The 18,241-nt window shown below is 39.5% G+C and overlaps 1 protein-coding gene and 1 long non-coding RNA gene across 6 annotated transcripts in view; one reads left to right on the plus strand and one right to left on the minus strand.

Moving 5' to 3' along the window:
• Nucleotides 1-12,857, minus strand: part of SEC62 (SEC62 homolog, preprotein translocation factor) — a 30,049-nt gene extending 17,192 nt beyond the window's left edge. The window contains exons 1-3 of one of the 4 annotated variants that reach the window (XM_036347556.1): nucleotides 12,710-12,857; nucleotides 3,709-3,817; nucleotides 2,597-2,702 (exon numbers count right to left, since the gene is read on the minus strand). In XM_036347556.1, the coding sequence (XP_036203449.1) occupies nucleotides 2,597-2,702; nucleotides 3,709-3,817; nucleotides 12,710-12,745 (251 nt within the window). In that variant the 5' untranslated portion in view covers nucleotides 12,746-12,857. Of the gene's footprint in view, nucleotides 1-2,596; nucleotides 2,703-3,329; nucleotides 3,451-3,708; nucleotides 3,821-8,547; nucleotides 8,692-12,709 lie in introns of those variants that run through there. The other 3 variants (XM_036347557.1, XM_036347558.1, XM_036347559.1) reach the window with 3 other exon arrangements.
• Nucleotides 11,292-13,930, plus strand: LOC118675225. 2 transcript variants are annotated; one of them, XR_004973837.1, is made up of 2 exons: nucleotides 11,292-11,939; nucleotides 13,245-13,930. It is a non-coding gene; the product is annotated as an uncharacterized LOC118675225 (long non-coding RNA). The 2 variants fall into 2 exon arrangements; XR_004973835.1 differs by lacking the exon at nucleotides 11,292-11,939 and adding an exon at nucleotides 12,032-12,270.
• The last annotated feature ends 4,311 nt before the right edge of the window (nucleotides 13,931-18,241 follow it).

The following is an 18,241-nucleotide window of genomic DNA, read 5'->3' on the forward strand; positions in this document are numbered from 1 at the left end:
ATGCTGGCTGCTCTCCTCAGAAATTTGGGCTTATAGATTTAATATTCAAATAGTTCTATTTTCCCTGCTATTTGAAAGTAAGAGAGTTCCTAGGAAACTTTTTGTAAGCTGAAAGGGAGGAAAATAAGGGTATCTCTTGCTTTTCAAAAATTTGCTTTATGTCACTTGACTTTAGTACCTATTTTTGTTAACCTAAAGAAATCTGAAGAGGATTTTTACTTTTACAAATAAAGCTGTTACTGTAATAATGTAGGTCTTGCCCTAGCCGGTTTGGATCAGTGGATAGAGCATCGGCCTTTGGACTGAAGGGTCCCAGGTTCAATTCCGGTCCAGGGCACATGCCCGGGTTGTGGGCTCGATCCCCAGTAGGGGGTGTGAAGGAGGCAGCCAATCAATGATTCTCTCTCATCATGGATGTTTCTATCTCTCTCTCCCTCTCCCTTCCTCTCCAAAATCAATAAAAATATGTTTAAAAAATAATGTAGGTCTTTTGCGAACTTTCGAAAGCAGAGGATACCTGTATTGACAGGTGAATTCCTTAATCTTAATTTTTACTTCATTAAATGCATCATCATTTTGTTGGAGGAGACAGTATAGCATGCAGTGGTTAAGAGCATGGACTGTGGCGACTGGTGTGGTTCAGTGGTTGAACGTTGACCTATGAACCAGGAGGTCACAGTTCAATTCCAGGTCGGGGCACATGCCAGGATTGCAGGCTCAATCTTCAATGGCAGGGGTGTGAGGGGCAACCGATCAATGATTCTCTCTCATCATTGATGTTTCTATCTCTCTCCTTCTCTCTTCATCTCTGAAATATATATATAGCACAGGCTATGGAGTAAGACTGTTGCATTTAGAATTCTGGCTGATACTTTAATTAGCTGTGTGACTTTGGATAATTTACATAGCATTCTCTGTTTTTGTGTTTCTTACATTGCTTAGTTTTTATATCACATATAAAAAAATCTATTTTGAGGCAAGGCAGGGAAATTTGTACTTTGGAGTGCTAAACATACAAGTGGCTGTAAAGAAAAATACCAACTATACCACTGTTAGCTCATCCCTGCTCCAACAATGAAAATTGTATTGCTTCTGAAAGGTCCATTAGTGACTCTAGTTTTTAACAACTACAAATTTTAAGAAAAAAATTTTTTGAACGTTTTTATTGATTTCAGAGAGGAAGAGAGAGGGAGAGATAGAAACATCAATGATGAGAGAGAATCACTGATTGGCTGCCTCCTTCACACCTTCTACTGGGATCGAGCCCACAACCTGGGCATGTGTCCTTGACTGGAATTGGAACCTGGGACCCTTCAGTCCACAGTCCAATGCTCTATCCACTGAGCCAAACCGGATAGGGCAATTTTAGAAATTTTAAATAATTCCTTAACTTTACAGCTTTAGAAACAAGGCTGTGAAGTAATGGTTTTTCAGAGGAGCCTCATGTGGCTGATACTTTAAATGTCTTTAGACAATATACTAGTAAATTGCTATGTGTACCTCCCTACCATACATATAAAATAATCTAAAACGTCAAATTCCCACCTACTATAAACTATAGTGTCATAAAAAAAAAAAACTTGGTTCACCAATATCTTAATAAATATGCTGAACTATTTAAACCAAAGGGAAAAAATGAAAAAAAAAAAAACCAGTGTACTTATTTCCAAGAGGAAACTGATTTTTATATACCACTCACCATCAAAAGTTTTTCCCAAAGGAGTACTTATGAAAAACATGAATACACTAGAGGCCCGATGCACGAAGATTCGTGCAAGAATGGGCCTTACTTCCCCTGGCTGCCAGCACTGCTTTCGCTCTGGCTGGCCAGAGCTGCCTTTCCGCCTTCCCACGCTGCCCAGAGGCCTGGAACAGCTGGAGCACTGAGGAACACCTGCGTTGTTGTCCTGCCCTGCCCCAGCCGCTCAGCACCTGTGCATGCAAATTAACCCACCATCTTTGTTGGGTTAATTTGCATACTCACGCCTGATTGGCTGGTGGATGTTGCGAAGGTATGGTCAATTTGCATCTTTCTCTTTTATTAGTGTAGATTACTGAACTGTCTATTCTTCATTTTGGAGTCAAGAAAATAGATGTTACAGCTGCCTTGATTTTATAAGGAGTAAATCAGCAATCACTAAACAAAATATGGAAGGGTACTGGCTAATAGGTCAGTGTGTAGGCACTAAAAGAACAAACAAGCAAACAAAATCCCCAGGAACAACAGGTCTATTAGGAATCCCTGCCAAAATTTTAGAAAAGACTCCCCAACCATTTGTTCTAGAAAAGAAAGACTTTTTTGTTCACTGTAGGCACTGTTGTATGATTTTTATTGCTGACCTCTTTGGTTTAGTCAGCCTGGCAAATGTACAAATGTTAATAGAACACAAATAAAAATCATAAAAATATGATAGTATAACCAAATAAATGTACTTCTAGAGGTACTGAAGAAATCCAGTTTGAATGTAAAAGCTATGTTTGAGCTATGTTTTAATATCATTACGTTTAATGATGAAAATGGGTAAGAAGCTTCAGAACTATGGAGAATATTACTAAGTTACTATTTAGTTATCCTTCACTAAGAAATAAACACTACCTGTTGCAGTAGTCAACCACAGACTCCCTTGTTGTAAATAAAGCTTCCTCTCCTTTCTTGGCCTTTGCCCACTTTGAATCCAAAAGGCAATCCACTGCTTTTGAAGCTAAAGAAGAAATTTATTATTTTACATTTAGTATACATAGAAATTTATGTCTACCTAAATAATATTTTCTAAGGCAAATTTCAACATAATGGCATCAGAAAATAAAACCAAATTCAATAGAAAATTTAAGTCTGACATGATCATGATAAATAGTTCCTCAAAACCTCAATTTGTGAAGCATATCAGTAAGCATCTTTTTAAAGTAATGCTGGGAAATAAATTATATTTTAAAACATTAACTAAGGCAAGATAAATTAATGGGAAAATATTCTAAAGAATTCAAAATAAATATCAATCATCAAATAATTACAATTAAATGAAGGCTAAAGAAACCAAAAATCTTCCTCTCCTCCAGTAACAAATTCTATCATTATGCTTTTAACTGTAACCCACTGAGGAATAAGTTCTGAACAAGCTACTTCTAGAAGCAGCTAAATATATTAGTTCTGAAGCAAATAGCACATCAATTTTTTCTAAACTCTTAATGAATATAAAAATTAATCATTATATTAAAGAAAGGCAAGTAAATTTCTTTTCTATAATGGCAATTCAACCTTAATGGATCAGAGGCAAACTCAACTACTGTTTATAAGCTATGGGACTATGTTATAGATAACATTAGCTTACAATAAGAGTGTTGGATTATGTGAAGATCCAAAGCTCCTAAGGTGGTTCCAACAGGATTTGCTCCACACTGAATTCTACTCCCGAGTTTTATAAATGGATTATCTTTAAGTACATGTACTATCTGAACAAAAGGTAGTATTGATACTGAAAACAAATTCTATTTAAAAAATTTCCAAGAAATGTTATTACAAAGTACTTCCTTTTATCTTCTTCTTCTTATTGATAGTTTCACTCATAAAAGGAAAGAAAAGGACAATCAATTGTCATCACCCAGCTCCCCTCATCACACTTGGAAAACACTTTTAAAACGTGTACATATCCCAAATGTAGGTATCTTCATAAGGTATATACACTAACATATACACTGATATAATCCTACCAATAAAATAGTCAACCCGATGGCCCATCATATTGGTAGACTTTGTTGGACAGTTGAATCGAAGATATTTGGCTACAGCCTTCTCTTCTTTAGATGGCTCACCAACTTCCTGCAAAGTAAGAATATTAATTTAATGCAATCATTAACTTGAGAAATTCACGTACTAAAGAATAATTTACAAATATGTTCTGCAAATCTTTTTAAGTGGAACATAGGACTTTCTATCAAACTTTCTCTGGAGTAGATGTGGTAATCTAGACAAAAGACAGGATGGAGAATTTTTAAAATTACATGTCTTTCAAATATAAGTTGATAGAGCCAAAACCTGACTGCCTCTTGGCCTCAGCTACAGGCATTTATTTTGAGTTGTATTTCCAGTATGGTAACTACATTGTACCAGTTCACCTTCACTCTTGCCTGGTCTCTTTTTATAAGCCACAAAGCAATAATTTAAAAGGTTAAGCGGTTGCTAACAGTGAGTGTCCAAATGTCAAAGTAAGTAGAAACAGGTGCCATAAATAAATATTAAATAACAACCAAAGCCATGTACTCTGAACAATGGACAAAAGACCTTAGGAGCAGTTCTCAGATTAACCAAAGATAGCTGCCCCAGTGTGGTAGCCATAAGAATTATCTGAGGTCTGAAATGCTGAAGATTTGTACTCTCTTCCCTTTCCTCTTGTGATTCCAAATCCCAGATACTGTTTGGGACTCCTTTCTCACCTTGTCTTGCTTCTTTTTTCCCCTTTTAGGGGTAAAGCAAAAATAAAAATGCAATAGATAAATTACACTCTTATATGAAGAGCTATTTATGGAAATACATGGAGAGTTCTGGAAAGGCTGCTTTAATCCTTCCCTCTTTTCTTTCTTCCATTTCTTCCTCTAAATTTTCTCTTACTTTCTTCATTGTTCATCATTCCTCATCTTCTGTTTATTTCCTTATATTCTAAACGACTTCTTTGATAATTCCTTCTGTGTACTTATTCTCCCCACCAATATACTGAAGAAACTGTAGGCAGTCTACATTTGTATCATGTATGTATGTGTGTGTGTGTGTGTGTGTGTGTGTGTATAAATATAAACTTTTAGAAGTTGTCTTATTGCTGTAAGCTATTGAAACAAAAGTACTGCCTTTAATTATAAGTTTAAGCATAATACATAAAGCGCACAAACAATATTTCTAGCAATATATAATCTAAATGTGACTAATTTCAGGAAAGTCTGTTTCTAAATGAATAAAGAGCCAAATAATAATAAAGAATTATTTGCTAAGAATCTAGGATGCTGAGAAGAATTAATGCTAAAGATACCTACATTTCAGGCAAGACATTCTAACATGAAATAGAAAAAAATAAACTACCTAAACCATCTGTTTTTTGAGTCAGTTTTCCCACATGTTACAAATAAGACTGAATTCAGCTATGTTTGATGATGCTAAGGAACAAGTAACAAACCAAGGTTTCAGCTTTAATTTTGTCCTGGAAAGGAGAGATTTGCTACATGAAGTAAAAGCCTGTGCTTTGGTTGAGTCACCTGGCAGCTACTACTCATATTTCTTCCTTTGAATTTCCCAGCTCTACTTCCAGTAGCCCAATTGACGTGTATGATTCTTATACTTTGATACTACCCCATTTGTGGATTATAATTTGTGTCAATAAAAATTAAAAGCCCAAACCATTCAATACAAATAAAGACTATAGTAAAACCCAAATATTTATATAACTACAAAACTTTTTTTGTTTTTTTTTAAAATATATTTTATTGATTTTTTACAGAGAGGAAGGGAGAGAGATAGAGAGAAACATCGATCAGCTGCCTCCTGCACATCTCCTACTAGGGATGTGCCCGCAACCCAGGTATATGCCCTTGACCGGAATCGAACCTGGGAACTTTCAGTCCACAGGCCGACACTCTATCCACTGAGCCAAACCGGTTTCAGCATATATAACTACAAAACTTTTAGCTTTATATATAAAAATATGTATCACAGAAAAATAAAATCTTTAAAATATTTCAAAATCTAACACTCCAAGCTCACTAACATCTATGAGGTTCATAATGATTTGGTTTGGAGCCTACTCACAAAATACATTTCTGACTTGCTAAACGGTGAAATTCTATACTTCAATTTTTGAAATCACACTAAAATATACTAACATATATTAGTTTCATATGTTAAATGATAGTACTTAATTATGCCTGTGTAATACACTGGACTTCCAGAAGTCTCATCGATTAGTAATTAATATCCTGTATATTTGTGATACAAAAAAGTAGTATTATAAATAGCTGAAAATAATGATACTATAATTGGCTTATAAAAATTCTATTTTATAATCATGTCCATTTCCCCCCTAATTTGATGTATCTGTTGTAAATATAAAGGTTTATCTAATTAACTAATAAGTTGTTACAGGAATATGCTTAATTAAAAATTATTGTGGGTGAGAAGTCTCAATAAACAAAAATCATTCAAATAACATACTTACTGAGTGTTTACTCTATATTATCTTTGGGTGCTACACTTAATGCCAAAATTCTGTAAAGCATGATACCTATACTTTGTTACAACTATCCAGGACAACAATTATTATTTTTCAAAAAAGTGGTAGGAAAAAAATATTCTAGGAGTAGGATTATCAAAGTGGATGAAAATTTCTATGAAAGACCTCTTGGAAGAGGGAGCTTGATTTTGAAAAAATAACAAGTTTGGGGTAAGTTGAACAGACAGCATAAACATTATGGCTAAGAATGAGCATAAAATTGGCTCCAAATAGAAACAAGTTAGGAAGCATTGTGAGGCTAAGTATGTAAGTAAGTTAGTAAGCAGAACAGGGCTAAAGATTCTTCCTGACAGTTTGAGAAATTTCAAGTAGCTAGTATTCAAGGAAAACACGATGTGATACTGGACTAGGAATGGGAAGAACTGTGGACATTTGAAACATTTCAAATGTAGAGGAGATAGGACTCAGTGATAAAGGATGGATGAAATGGCCGAATCAAAGATGTCAGACCTCTAATTTGATCAACCGAAAGTACAGTTTTCCAGTAACAGAAATTTGGGAGGAAGGTGATTCTGGGGGAAAAACAATCATATCAACTTTAGGCATGACAAGTCTACACTCCTACTAACACTCAAACCATTTACTGAGCACAGGCATAAATGCATTAATCTACTGATTGTTGATGGAGGCATCAACATGTAAAATCTCGTATTAAGATACACAAGAAACTGAAAAGTCCATTCTAGTTTTATACAGTAGGGAATCTGATACTACATGAATTCACATTTTTAAACCTCATTTTAACAATTAACTTAAAGTTCACCAAAATCATTTCCACACTGCAAAACAGATTTAAGTACAGTTGACCCTTGAACAATGCTAGGGTTAGGGTAGCAGAACTCCCATGCAGTTGAAAATCCATATATAATTTTTGACTACCCCAAAATTTTACAGTTGTCCCATGGCATCTATGGGGGATTGGTTCCAGAAAACCCAACGGATACCAAAATCCCTGGATGCTCAAGTTCTGTATATTAAATGGCACAGATCAATAAATGCATATAGTCAAAACTGTGGATCCACTGGTTGAATCCACACATGTGAAATCCAGGGAAACATATTTATTGAAAAAGATTTGCGTATAAGTGGACCCACACAATTCAAATCCAAGCTTTTTAAGAGTCAGCTGTAATCTATTTTCATTCCTTTCCCCTCCTTAATAAAGCAACAACAACTACTAAGCAACAATGAACAGAACAGACTCAGAAAACATGGGTTTGGATAATCTCTCCCAACTAGACACAGTTACTTATCCATTTATACTTAAAGTATCAGTATCTTCCCTTGAAACTGTAACTAGTGATTTCTATCAAGATATTGGTTACAGTGGTTCTCAACCTGTGGGTCGCAACCCCTTTGGGGGTCAAACGACCCTTTCACAGGGGTCACCTAAGACCATCCTGCATATCAGATATTTATATTATGATTCATAACAGTAGCAAAATTACACTTATGAAGTAGAAACGAAAATATTTTTATGGTTGGGGGTCACAACATGAGGAACTGTATTTAAAGGGCCAGAAGGTTGAGAACCACTGATTTAACAGAACTGACACCTTCCTTGCTCCTTGAAGTTCAAATCCTAAAAAAGTTTCTATTTTCCTTTGTGAATTATGAAATAAATGTTCATTATACCACATATAAGTTATATGTATCGTAGGCTGTCTTTAATGAAAGTATAGCATTTGTGCCATCTGCTAAGGCTTTGAAGCCAAAAAGACCGAATGCTATATAAGAGTGCCAAGGGAACACGACCATGGGGAAATGACCATGCGAAGCTGGTAATACAGAAGATCCTGCCATGGAGTCTTCACTCTCACTGCTCCCCTACTGCAGCCTGAGAGTATAAAAGTCTTACCCTCTTCCTGTTTATGTACTAGAGACTACAGCATGTCCCCTTTTATTCCCTTTTGATCTGAACAAATCTTCAGAAAATTTCGTGACTTTTCTAGAAACCTAACTAAAAGTGAAGGCCTTTTGAGAGTACCAGGACCCACTAATAAGAGAAACCAACTCATCAACCCTCAAATGAAAAGAACTTTATACAGCTCAATGAATGAGCTCAAATGTCTTAGAATGAGGAAGCGAAGAACCAATGTTTTGAGGCTGGACTACCATCTTTGCACTCAAACACCAAGATGCTAGCTGTTGCAACTCACAATCCAAAATTATATAAACTGAAAGTTTGGTTAGAACACTCTCAAGTTATTTAACAAATACTATTTTTACTTTGTACTACATGAACACTCAAATACTATAATTAGACAGGAATTACCTTTTATATACATATAGCCAGTATTTAAGAACTTAAGACAACCTTTTTGAGAAAAAAATATTAGATCAAGTCAGTAAGCCTCAGGACTCATTCAATCTTGTAGAAGTTTTAATTTAGAAGAATTTTAAAAATTGCTAGTCAATAGAAATCAACTGAATTGAGCAAAAAAAAAAAAAAAAAAAAAAAAAAAAAGGTTAGTTCACAAACTGAATTTGTATCTTCATACAAGTATATGAAAATATTGGTGAAAATGCAAACAGGGTTAACAGAATAAAATCTTAAAGCTGGAGGGGACCTTAGATAAATCATTTGCTTAAAGTCACACAGCACATTACTAATAAAGTCTGGCAAGTCTCTCTATCTTAACTCTACAGTGCCCTTCTGTAATACGCTCTTTGCTTCACTCCTATTGTAAGCCCTCCATTAAACTTCTGGGGAGAGTTCTCACTTAAGACCTGCTTCCTGGGTTTCTTCTTTCTTCAGAAGGCCCCAGGGAGTCAGATTGTATAGTCCTAAACTTTCTCTTTTCTGAAATTAAGCCTATTGGCCCAAGATAAGGCAGAATTTTATTGCCGGGGACAGTTGGGTGCAACCAAATTAACTGAGATGCAGGTGATAAAAGTTCTAAGAATTAGTAAGCCATTTAATTTTCCAAAACTCAACTAGATATTTTTCATAAGCAGAATATTAATTGGGATAATTCTATCACTAGCATGGGCAAGTCATGTTAAGTAGGTTATACAATTTAATATAAAGATTTCAGGATTAAAGTATTTCAGAACAATTCTTATTTTATCAATGGTGAGGTGGAAAGAATATTCAACTAAGAATTAAAAGAATTGGGCTAAATCTGGTTTTACTCTCTCTTTTTTTAAAAAAATATATTTTATTGATTTTTTACAGAGAGGAAGGGAGAGAGATAGAGAGTTAGAAACATCGATCAGCTGCCTCCTGCACATCTCCCACTGGGGATGTGCCCGCAACCAAGGTACATGCCCTTGACCGGAATCGAACCTGGGACCTTTCAGTCTGCAGGCTGACGCTCTATCCACTGAGCCAAACCGGTTTCGGCTGGTTTTACTCTCTTGATGGGTGATCCTGGGTCAAGTCACATAACCTCACTGAACCTGTTTATCTGTAAAATGAGTGTAATGGTTTAGAGCAGTAAGTTGTATACCTAGTAATATTTTTTGATTGAGGTCCTAAAAATATTCATTGACATTATATTGGAAAATGTTTAATGATTGAGATTCTCAAATGAAAGTGATCTCAATCTAAATTGATGAAACATTTAAAAATAATTGTTACTTAATGCAATTATGTAAATTTTTAAGAACATGCAGTAAGTGCATACAGGTTAACAGAAAATGCCGCTTACTAGAAAGGTTGATTTAGAATCTTAAAGGACAATGGGATGTAGGGGTGACGGTAGTGAGGTACTTACATGATAGGGCTTTGGGGCCAACACTCTGCTTTTATATAAGAACCGCATTTGTGCAAGAAGATTCCTAACAAACACTACTATTTGAAAATTCTTTTGAACTCTAAAATTTCATGGTACAGTACTGGGACTCTAAATCAACCTTTCTAGTAAGCGGCATTTTCTGTTAACCTGTATGCACTTACTGCATGTTCTTAAAAATTTACATAATTGCATTAAGTAACAATTATTTTTAAATGTTTCATCAATTCAGATTGAGATCACTTTCATTTGAGAATCTCAATCATTAAACATTTTCCAGTATAATGTCGATGAATATATGTAGCTTACTTCTGGTTTTCAGTGACCTGTAAAGTGAGTCCAAGAAGAAAATGTGACAAAATAGTCCTCTTGCTTCCAACTTTGATGGGATACAGAATCTGAAATTATGCTACACTAGAAAAAAAGCAAATGAATTAGCTATTTTTTAAAACCCTGAACTTATCTATATCAGTTATTCCCCCCAATGTACAAATTACAATTCACCACTAAATCTATTAAACATAAAAATCTTTTCTAAACAAAAAAACATCAAGTAACAAACAACAGGAAACTCAGTGGATATTACAGACCTTTTGGCCCAAAAGTCTTACAATAGAATCTTTTCGGTAACTTAAACTCTGAACTTTGTCACTACATTTGATTTTTTTGTCTAAAGTGATGCCAATAGTATAGTTTCTGGGTCTCTGGGATAAATAAGAAATGGTAGACGATATTGTCTATTCTAATTTGTTAAGACTGTACAATAGTCTTCCAAGTAGCACTCCCAAGATCTTCACAACATTCTAGCACAGCTATATAGAAAACTATGATGAAAAAAATGTTTGATTTAGCAGCATGCCAAGCTGATTTTTAACCATCAGATCCTCACATACTTATCTGATCCTCAAATACACAATAGGAAGTAAAAATCTATACGTCATATTCACAGCCTAATGGTTTACTTAATGAATCGGCAGTTCATCTTTCTTCAGCATATCAGATTACTTAACAAAAACCCAAACAAGCCATCATAAATCCTTCCTACTTGGGAAGAGGGGAAAGGAAGGAGTTCTGTGCCAAGCACTCTTTTAATGTTTTTTTTCACAACCACCCTATGAGGTTCCTTTTTTTTTAAGGTACATATTCCTTTTTACAGATTTGGAAATTGAGGTAAAAAGTTAAGTAACTTGCCCAAAGTTACACGGCTAACAGTTTGTGAAACGGGTACAAACGGGCAGTCTGGCTCAAGTTTTAGTTCCTAGCCACTAGCTAGCCACTACATCACAGCTTCTTAAATCTACCTTTCTGTTTAATATAAAAATCACAATTGAAATAGAGCAGCTATTCACAAAGTGAATTAAGATCACTTTTACAATAGCTGGCGTAGTAAAAACAGTGTTTATGAAAAGGCATAAAATGCTGCATATGTGTAAATACAAGGAGCCTAGTATGCACGAATTTCACAAATTCGAGACAAATGCTAATAAAAAACCCTATATATTTATACCTGATGAATACCACTCAATTCCGAAAGACTACAAATAGTACAATTAGAAACTTCTCCCATAATAACCTTAGGCCTTGGTTGTTAAGACCTGCCTGCACTCGGGAGAACTGCTTACTAGGTTGACCCCCTTCTGCATTCCTGCCCAATTCCCAGATTCCAAAGTTTTCAGGAGAATTTTAACTTGCGCAAGGCCCAGGTCACCTGTGATGTAGGCCGATGAAGTGATCGTTTATGTTTTTTGTTTGTGTGTTTGTTTGTTTGTTTTAACGGGGGAATAAAAGATTCGACAGAAAAAGTCACCCTGAGCAATGCAACAGCAAGGACCAGAACGACCACAGGTGTAACAACCCGTGATGGGGATATTCACCACTTGCAACACACTATCCACGAATGGTGACAGCGACGTTCGCAGGCCTCGAGCTGGTGAGACAAGGCACATCCCGCGCCTCCGGGGTGCCATTGACCTAATCCTCTCGGCAAAGAGCAAGAACAACAGGAAGGGGGGTGGGGTGGGGTGGGGGGCGCAGGGATGAAATGCCCAGGTGACACCGTGTGCACCGAGGGAGGGAGGGATGTTATGCAGGTTCCCAGGATGACACACCGCAAGGTTTCAGGGCGCGACCAGCTCGCTGCGGGGCCCACAGGGTTGTGTTTGTTTACCCCGCGCCGCCTGGAAGGAGGCCGGGCAGCTACAATGGACACCAAACGAATAGCACAGAGGAGAACAGGGGGGTAGACGCCACCGAACAGCTGGGTAGGAGAGATCGGCGCCCGGCCCCGGGGCAGCTGCCCCGACCCAGGCGACTGCCCTCCCGCAGCCCTGTCTGCGCACAAAGAACCGGCTGCTCGGGGCAGCCTCCTCGGCTTCTGCCCCATCGCCGGGGCCTCATCTCCGGGGGCTCCGGGGGCTCCGGCGGGGGGCCGGGTGGAGAACGGAGGAGGGGAGCCCGGAGGAGGCGGCACTCCGGAGCGGCGCCTCCTGCCTCCCGCGCCGCCCAGCGCCGCAGCCTCGCTCTCCGCCGTCGCCGACCCCGCCGGCCCCAGGCCCCTCGCAGCCCGCAGCCCGCAGCCCAGGCCGGGAGCAGGACCCGCCCGCCCCGCCGTCCGCCCCGCTCGCCCTTCCGGGAGCTTCCCCCGCTCCTTCCACTCCCGAGCGCCCGGAAGCCCCCGGCCCCGAGACTCGGCTTGGCTACCTGGATCCGCTTCTTGTGTCGCCTGCGCTCCGCCATGTTGGCCGCTCCGCCCGGTTCCCTCTGACGTGGAGCGAGGAGGGGGCGGTGGAAACCTCGCGAGAGCCCTCCGCGGGGCCCGTTATGTAACCCGCGGGCCGGGGGGCCGCGCCGGGGGGGGGAGGCGGGCGGGCGAGGGGCCGGGACCGAGCGCCCCGCGGGCTGGCGGCGCCCTCTCTCCCCGCCTCCCTCGGCTCCTGTGGCGGCGGGAGCGGGAGGCGCTGGGACCCGGAGGAGGAGGAGGAGGAGGAGGAGGAGGAGAAGGGGGCCGAGAACCGGTGGCTGTCAGACCTGCAGGGGCGTCTGCGCCGCCGGGGAAGCCGCTCAAATACAGATTCCCGGGCCCCGCCCCCTGGGAGTCAGGGCGTTTGCGGCGGCGCCTTTCGCGGAGCGAGTTACGGGGACTATCTCCTAACTATCCCCCCGACAGCCCTGCCCCACGCATGCTCCCCCCCCCACCCCGCCCCCGCCAGCAAATCCTCCTGAACCCATTTTACAGATGGGAAGACCGAGGCCGAGGGCCGGCGACCTGAGCGGAGTTCTCTGATGCTCCACGGAGACCCAAGCCAGTGCTTTTCCATACGGTAGACGGGGTCGTGGGCGCATCGGGAACCAACCTCGGATTCCCCACTCCGTTTCCCGCGCTGCTTCTGGAAACCCATCTGTAGAATGCAAGTCAGGGAGCACCCAGAGCGGACAAGCAGCCAGTGAGAGGAATGGGAGAAGAAGTGGCCAGGGAAGAAGACCGGGGGTTCTTCACCTCTGGTGAATTACTATTGTGAATATTTTTTTTTTGTTTGTTGTTGTTGTTTTTAGACACCCACACCAAGGAGAATGGGCTTAGAGTGCTAGTGTTTACAAATTCCCGTGACTTTGTGGAGATTTTAAGGCATTTTCCATTATAGAAAATTGAGAAAATGCAGAAAAGTTCGACGAGGAAAACAAAAACCCCAAATTCTGCCCCTCAAAGAGATGATCATTTTAGTTTGTTTCCTTTCAGTATTTGTTCCTACTTTGTGTATTTGTTTTTATATTTATACATTTTCCTCTTTCCCCTGTATATGTAATATGGTAGCCATTTTTTTTCACTTTATGTTCTGTTGCAAGCACTTATGTCATTACAAAATCCTTCGTTTCCCACATTAAATATGTAACCTAATAAAAATTAACTGTAACTACGGCAAATAGCGGCATCTTTTTATAAAGTAAGGTAGCTAAAGTTCTGTTTTGGACTATGCAATGCTGCACTCGGGCAGGACCAGCCAGCCATTTAGTTCCTTTCCCCTCCGTAATCTACAGTTAGGGGGTACGTGTGGCCAGGGAGGGGGAGAAAACGTGCTGATTCTTAACAATTAACCCAAAATATAATGTAGATTGTGAAATGTCTGTTTCCTTCAGGCACTCTTCCCATCCAAAATGATAGATCTGTTTTGTACATCAGAGAGCTGATTTATAAGAGAAAATGTTGTGTTTAAGAGATAGTGCCTAGAACTATGATGGGGAACAAAAGTCCTTTGTAGACAATTACTGCCTCTCAAGCTACTGCTCTACCACCTTTTTCTTCCAAAGAGCTTTAATTTACTATCCTCATGTTCTAATTGACATTTACTTCTTAGACTACAACAATTTGGTTTCTACCTCCACCATCTATAATAATAAAAGCATAATATGCTAATTAGACCGGACAGCCGAATGACCTTCTGGACGTCATTCGGGATGTCCTTCCTGAAAAAGTCGCCATGGCGGGGACTGGGCAGAGGCAGTTAGGGGCAATCAGGCAGGCAGGCGAGCAGTTAGGGGTGATGAGGCAGGCAGGAGAGCATTTAGGAGCCAGCGGTCCCGGATTGCAAGAGGGATGTCCGAATGTCGGGATCAGGCCTGAACCAGCAGTCAGACATCCCCGAGGGGTCCTGGATTGCGAGAAGGCGCAGGATGGGCTGAGGGACTCCTACTCTCCCCCCCCCCCCGCCCCCACATGAATTTCATGCACCAGGCCTCTAGTTCATTAATAATTCCCATCAAATCCAATAGCTTCTTTTTGGTTAGCATCTTAGTAAGCATTTGACAACATTGACTATTCACTTCTTATTCTTCTTCCTTGGCGTTTATGATATCAGGTTCTTCCTTCCTGTTTGTTTCTTTTGGGCTCCTGTCTACCCAGCTCTTCCATGTTCCTGGCCACCATGCTTCCTTGCTCAGCTTCTTCCCTTCTCTTTTCTCTATGCATTCTGGGAATTCTCATTCATGCTTACAGCTCAATTCCAAAATACTGCATATATGTTTATTTCCAGCTGTGTTCTGGATATCTCCTAAAGTCCAACTAGAGATCATCGTTTTCCCCACAAGACCTTCCCCTTTTATTTTATTTTAAAACTGATAACTGCATCATTGTTCACTCAGTTACTCAGGATTAGAAACCTTGGAAGTATCTCAACCATGCTTCTCTGTCAAGGAGTCACCAGTCCTACTGATTTTACAATTGAGATGTTTGGCATTCTAACCTCCCTCCTCACTCCTACTGCCATTGCTTTGATCAGGTCTTTATCAGTACCTACCTGAACCATTGTTACAAGCGCCTCGTAATCATTCTTCCCAACTCTACGCTCTCTATACTTTAGATTACCTTCTATTTCCTTGTTTCACCACGGCCCCCACCCACTGTTACTCCCCAGTTGGGTACAGCAGCATTAAGGATTTCTAATGTTCTCACCCAAGTGTCAAATTTCTGGATCCTCCTTCCACTTAATACTTATATAGAAATAATCCACACGCTCTTCACAGAGCCCCATTCTCTAGTATATCTTTGATGGTGGTGGTGGAGAGTTTCTCCTAGCCACTTCCTGCTCTGATTTTCCTTTGAATTTGAATATCATTCCTGTCATCTGACTTTTATTTCTTACCTGAACGAGGAGTATTGCCCCTCTTTTTTTTTCAAAGCAAAACCAGGGCTTCTAAATTGGGATATGGACATGGGAGAAAAATCCTAATATTTTTCCTTCTCATATTGGCCTCGAATGAATTTCAGACAGCTCTTGTTCTCAAGTGCTCGCTCAATAATGCTGATTTCTCTGAAATAAAAAGGACAATAGGCCAGTAGATTTTTGGAATGAATATTTTAACTTTTTTTAAAAAATATATTTTATTGATTTTTCACAGAGAGGAAGGGAGAGAGATAGAGAGAGTTAGAAACATCGATGAGAGAGAAACATCGACCAGCTGCCTCCTGCACATCCCCCACCGGGAATGTGCCCGCAACCCAGGCACATGCCCCTGACCGGAATCGAACCCGGGACCTCTCAGTCCGCAGGCCGACGCTCTATCCACTGAGCCAAACCGGTTTCGGCGAATATTTTAACTTTTAGGTAATTAAATAATTTGGTAGAGGCAGTGGTGATTATGGGTTAACCCCCAAATTAAAGCTACTAGTTATTCACTTATTTTTTCTTGTATATCTCTTGAAGAAATTACTAAAATGCTGTATGACATTTTATATTCTTATGCGACATGTAAAATGTTCTGCTTCCCGGGGCTCCAATTATTTTCCAACATGTTGCTTCTGAGTTATGCAGGGTTTCTCCCTTGACGCTGGAAATTAACTCACTGCATTTGAAGTGATATATATTTTCAGACCAAACAGGGAAAAGTACTAGATTCCTTCCCTAACCTATACTTCCTAAGGAAAGGGATTTGGGGGTCTTGATTTTTAATCTGTCAAATGGAAAACTTTCCTCTTCCACGTGCCTTCAACCCAGGAATTGCTGGTCTGAAAGGCCATTGTATTTAGTGTTTGTCATAATAAAACATCTCCCAGCAAAGGTTTATTCATTCTGTTACAGGACAGACCAGGATCACCTAAATATTTTCACATACAATTACTATTCTGACCTTCAACTTTTGGTAATAAAATAAATGCTGAGAGCTTAGAATGTGCTTTTAAGAAATGCTTGAATAATCGGGCACATGACTAATCAAAGGCAAGGTTTACTAGTCTAATCTTAACTTCAAGAGTAAAGGTATTTCTTTTAATTAATATGTATTTTTTACTCTGCCCACAAACCAATATTGTAATAAGTAAATTTTGCTCAGCCATAGCAAAATTTATTTTTAATTTTCTTCAACTATTAATTTTGACATACTTTCAGTTATGAGACAGTTTCAACAAAACAGTATCAAGAGTTCCTATGTAGTATTCTTCACCCAGTTTCTAAAAATGCTATCTTCTGTTACCATAGCACCATTTTCAAAATAGGAAATTAACTTGACAAAGTAATCTCCAGACCTTATTCAAATTTTATCATGTCTTACTAATGTACTTTTTCTGCTCAGGATCCAATCCAAGATTTTGCATTGTATCTAATTTTCATTAGTATTTTTTTTTTCAGTCTACCTTAGAAGAAGGAAGGGAGAGGAGAGAGAGAAAGAGAGCTAGAGTGAGAGAGAGATAAAGAGAGGGGAAGGGAGAGAGAGAAACATATATGTGAGAGAGAAATATTAATTGGTTGCCTCCCAAACACACCCTGACTGGAAATCGAACCTGACACCTTTTGATGTACAGGGATGATGCTCCAACCAACCAACCAACCAATCAAATGAGCCACACTGACCAAGACTGGTTAATTAGTATTTTTTTAAAAAATTTATCTTTATTGTTGAAAATATTACAGATGCTCCCCTCTTTCCCCCATTGACCCCCTCCACCCCGCTCCCCGCCCCTCCCACCTTCACCACACTATTGTCAGTGTCCATGGGTTATGCCTATATGCATATGTTTTTTGATTAATCTCTTCCCTAGCTCCACCCCCACCCCCATCCCTCTGAGATTCACCAGTCCATTCCATGCTACTATGTCTCTGGATCCATTTTGTTCATCAGTTTATTTTGTTTATTAGATTCCACATATGAGTGAGATCATGTGATACTTGTCTTTCTCTGACTGGCTTATTTTGCTCAGCATAGTGCTCTCCAGGACCCTCCATGCTGTCTCAAAGGGTAAGAGATCCTTTTTGGTTCATTAGTCTTTAATCTGTGACCAGTCCTCAGTTTTTCTTTGTCTTTCTTTGACTTTTTGAAGAATACTGGCCAGGTTTTTTGTTGTTGTTGTTGGGTGTTTTGGGTTTTTTTTGGGTAGAATGTTGCTCAATTTGGATTTGTCTGACATTTCCTCATGACGACATTCAGGTTACACATTTTTGGCAAGAACATTTCAATGCTTCCTATCAGGAGGAACGTAGTCACTGTGTTCCATCACCGGTGGTGCTTATTTTGATCCCTTAGTTAAGGTGGCATCTGCCGGGTTTAATCACTGTAAAGTTACTGTTCTCTTTAAAATCAATAAGCAGCTAATCAGGGGATCGTTTGAAATTATGTAAATATTCTGCTTTTCAGCATGCTTTTGCCTACTCCTGTTAGCGTACATTAATTGCCTCTCTCTGAAATAATTATTACTGTTGTGTCTGCCAAACGATGATTTTCTATTTTCATCATTCATTCTACATG

Source organism: Myotis myotis, unplaced genomic scaffold, assembly GCF_014108235.1.
Source record: "Myotis myotis isolate mMyoMyo1 unplaced genomic scaffold, mMyoMyo1.p scaffold_m19_p_2, whole genome shotgun sequence".
In the NCBI taxonomy this organism is placed as follows: domain Eukaryota; kingdom Metazoa; phylum Chordata; class Mammalia; order Chiroptera; family Vespertilionidae; genus Myotis; species Myotis myotis.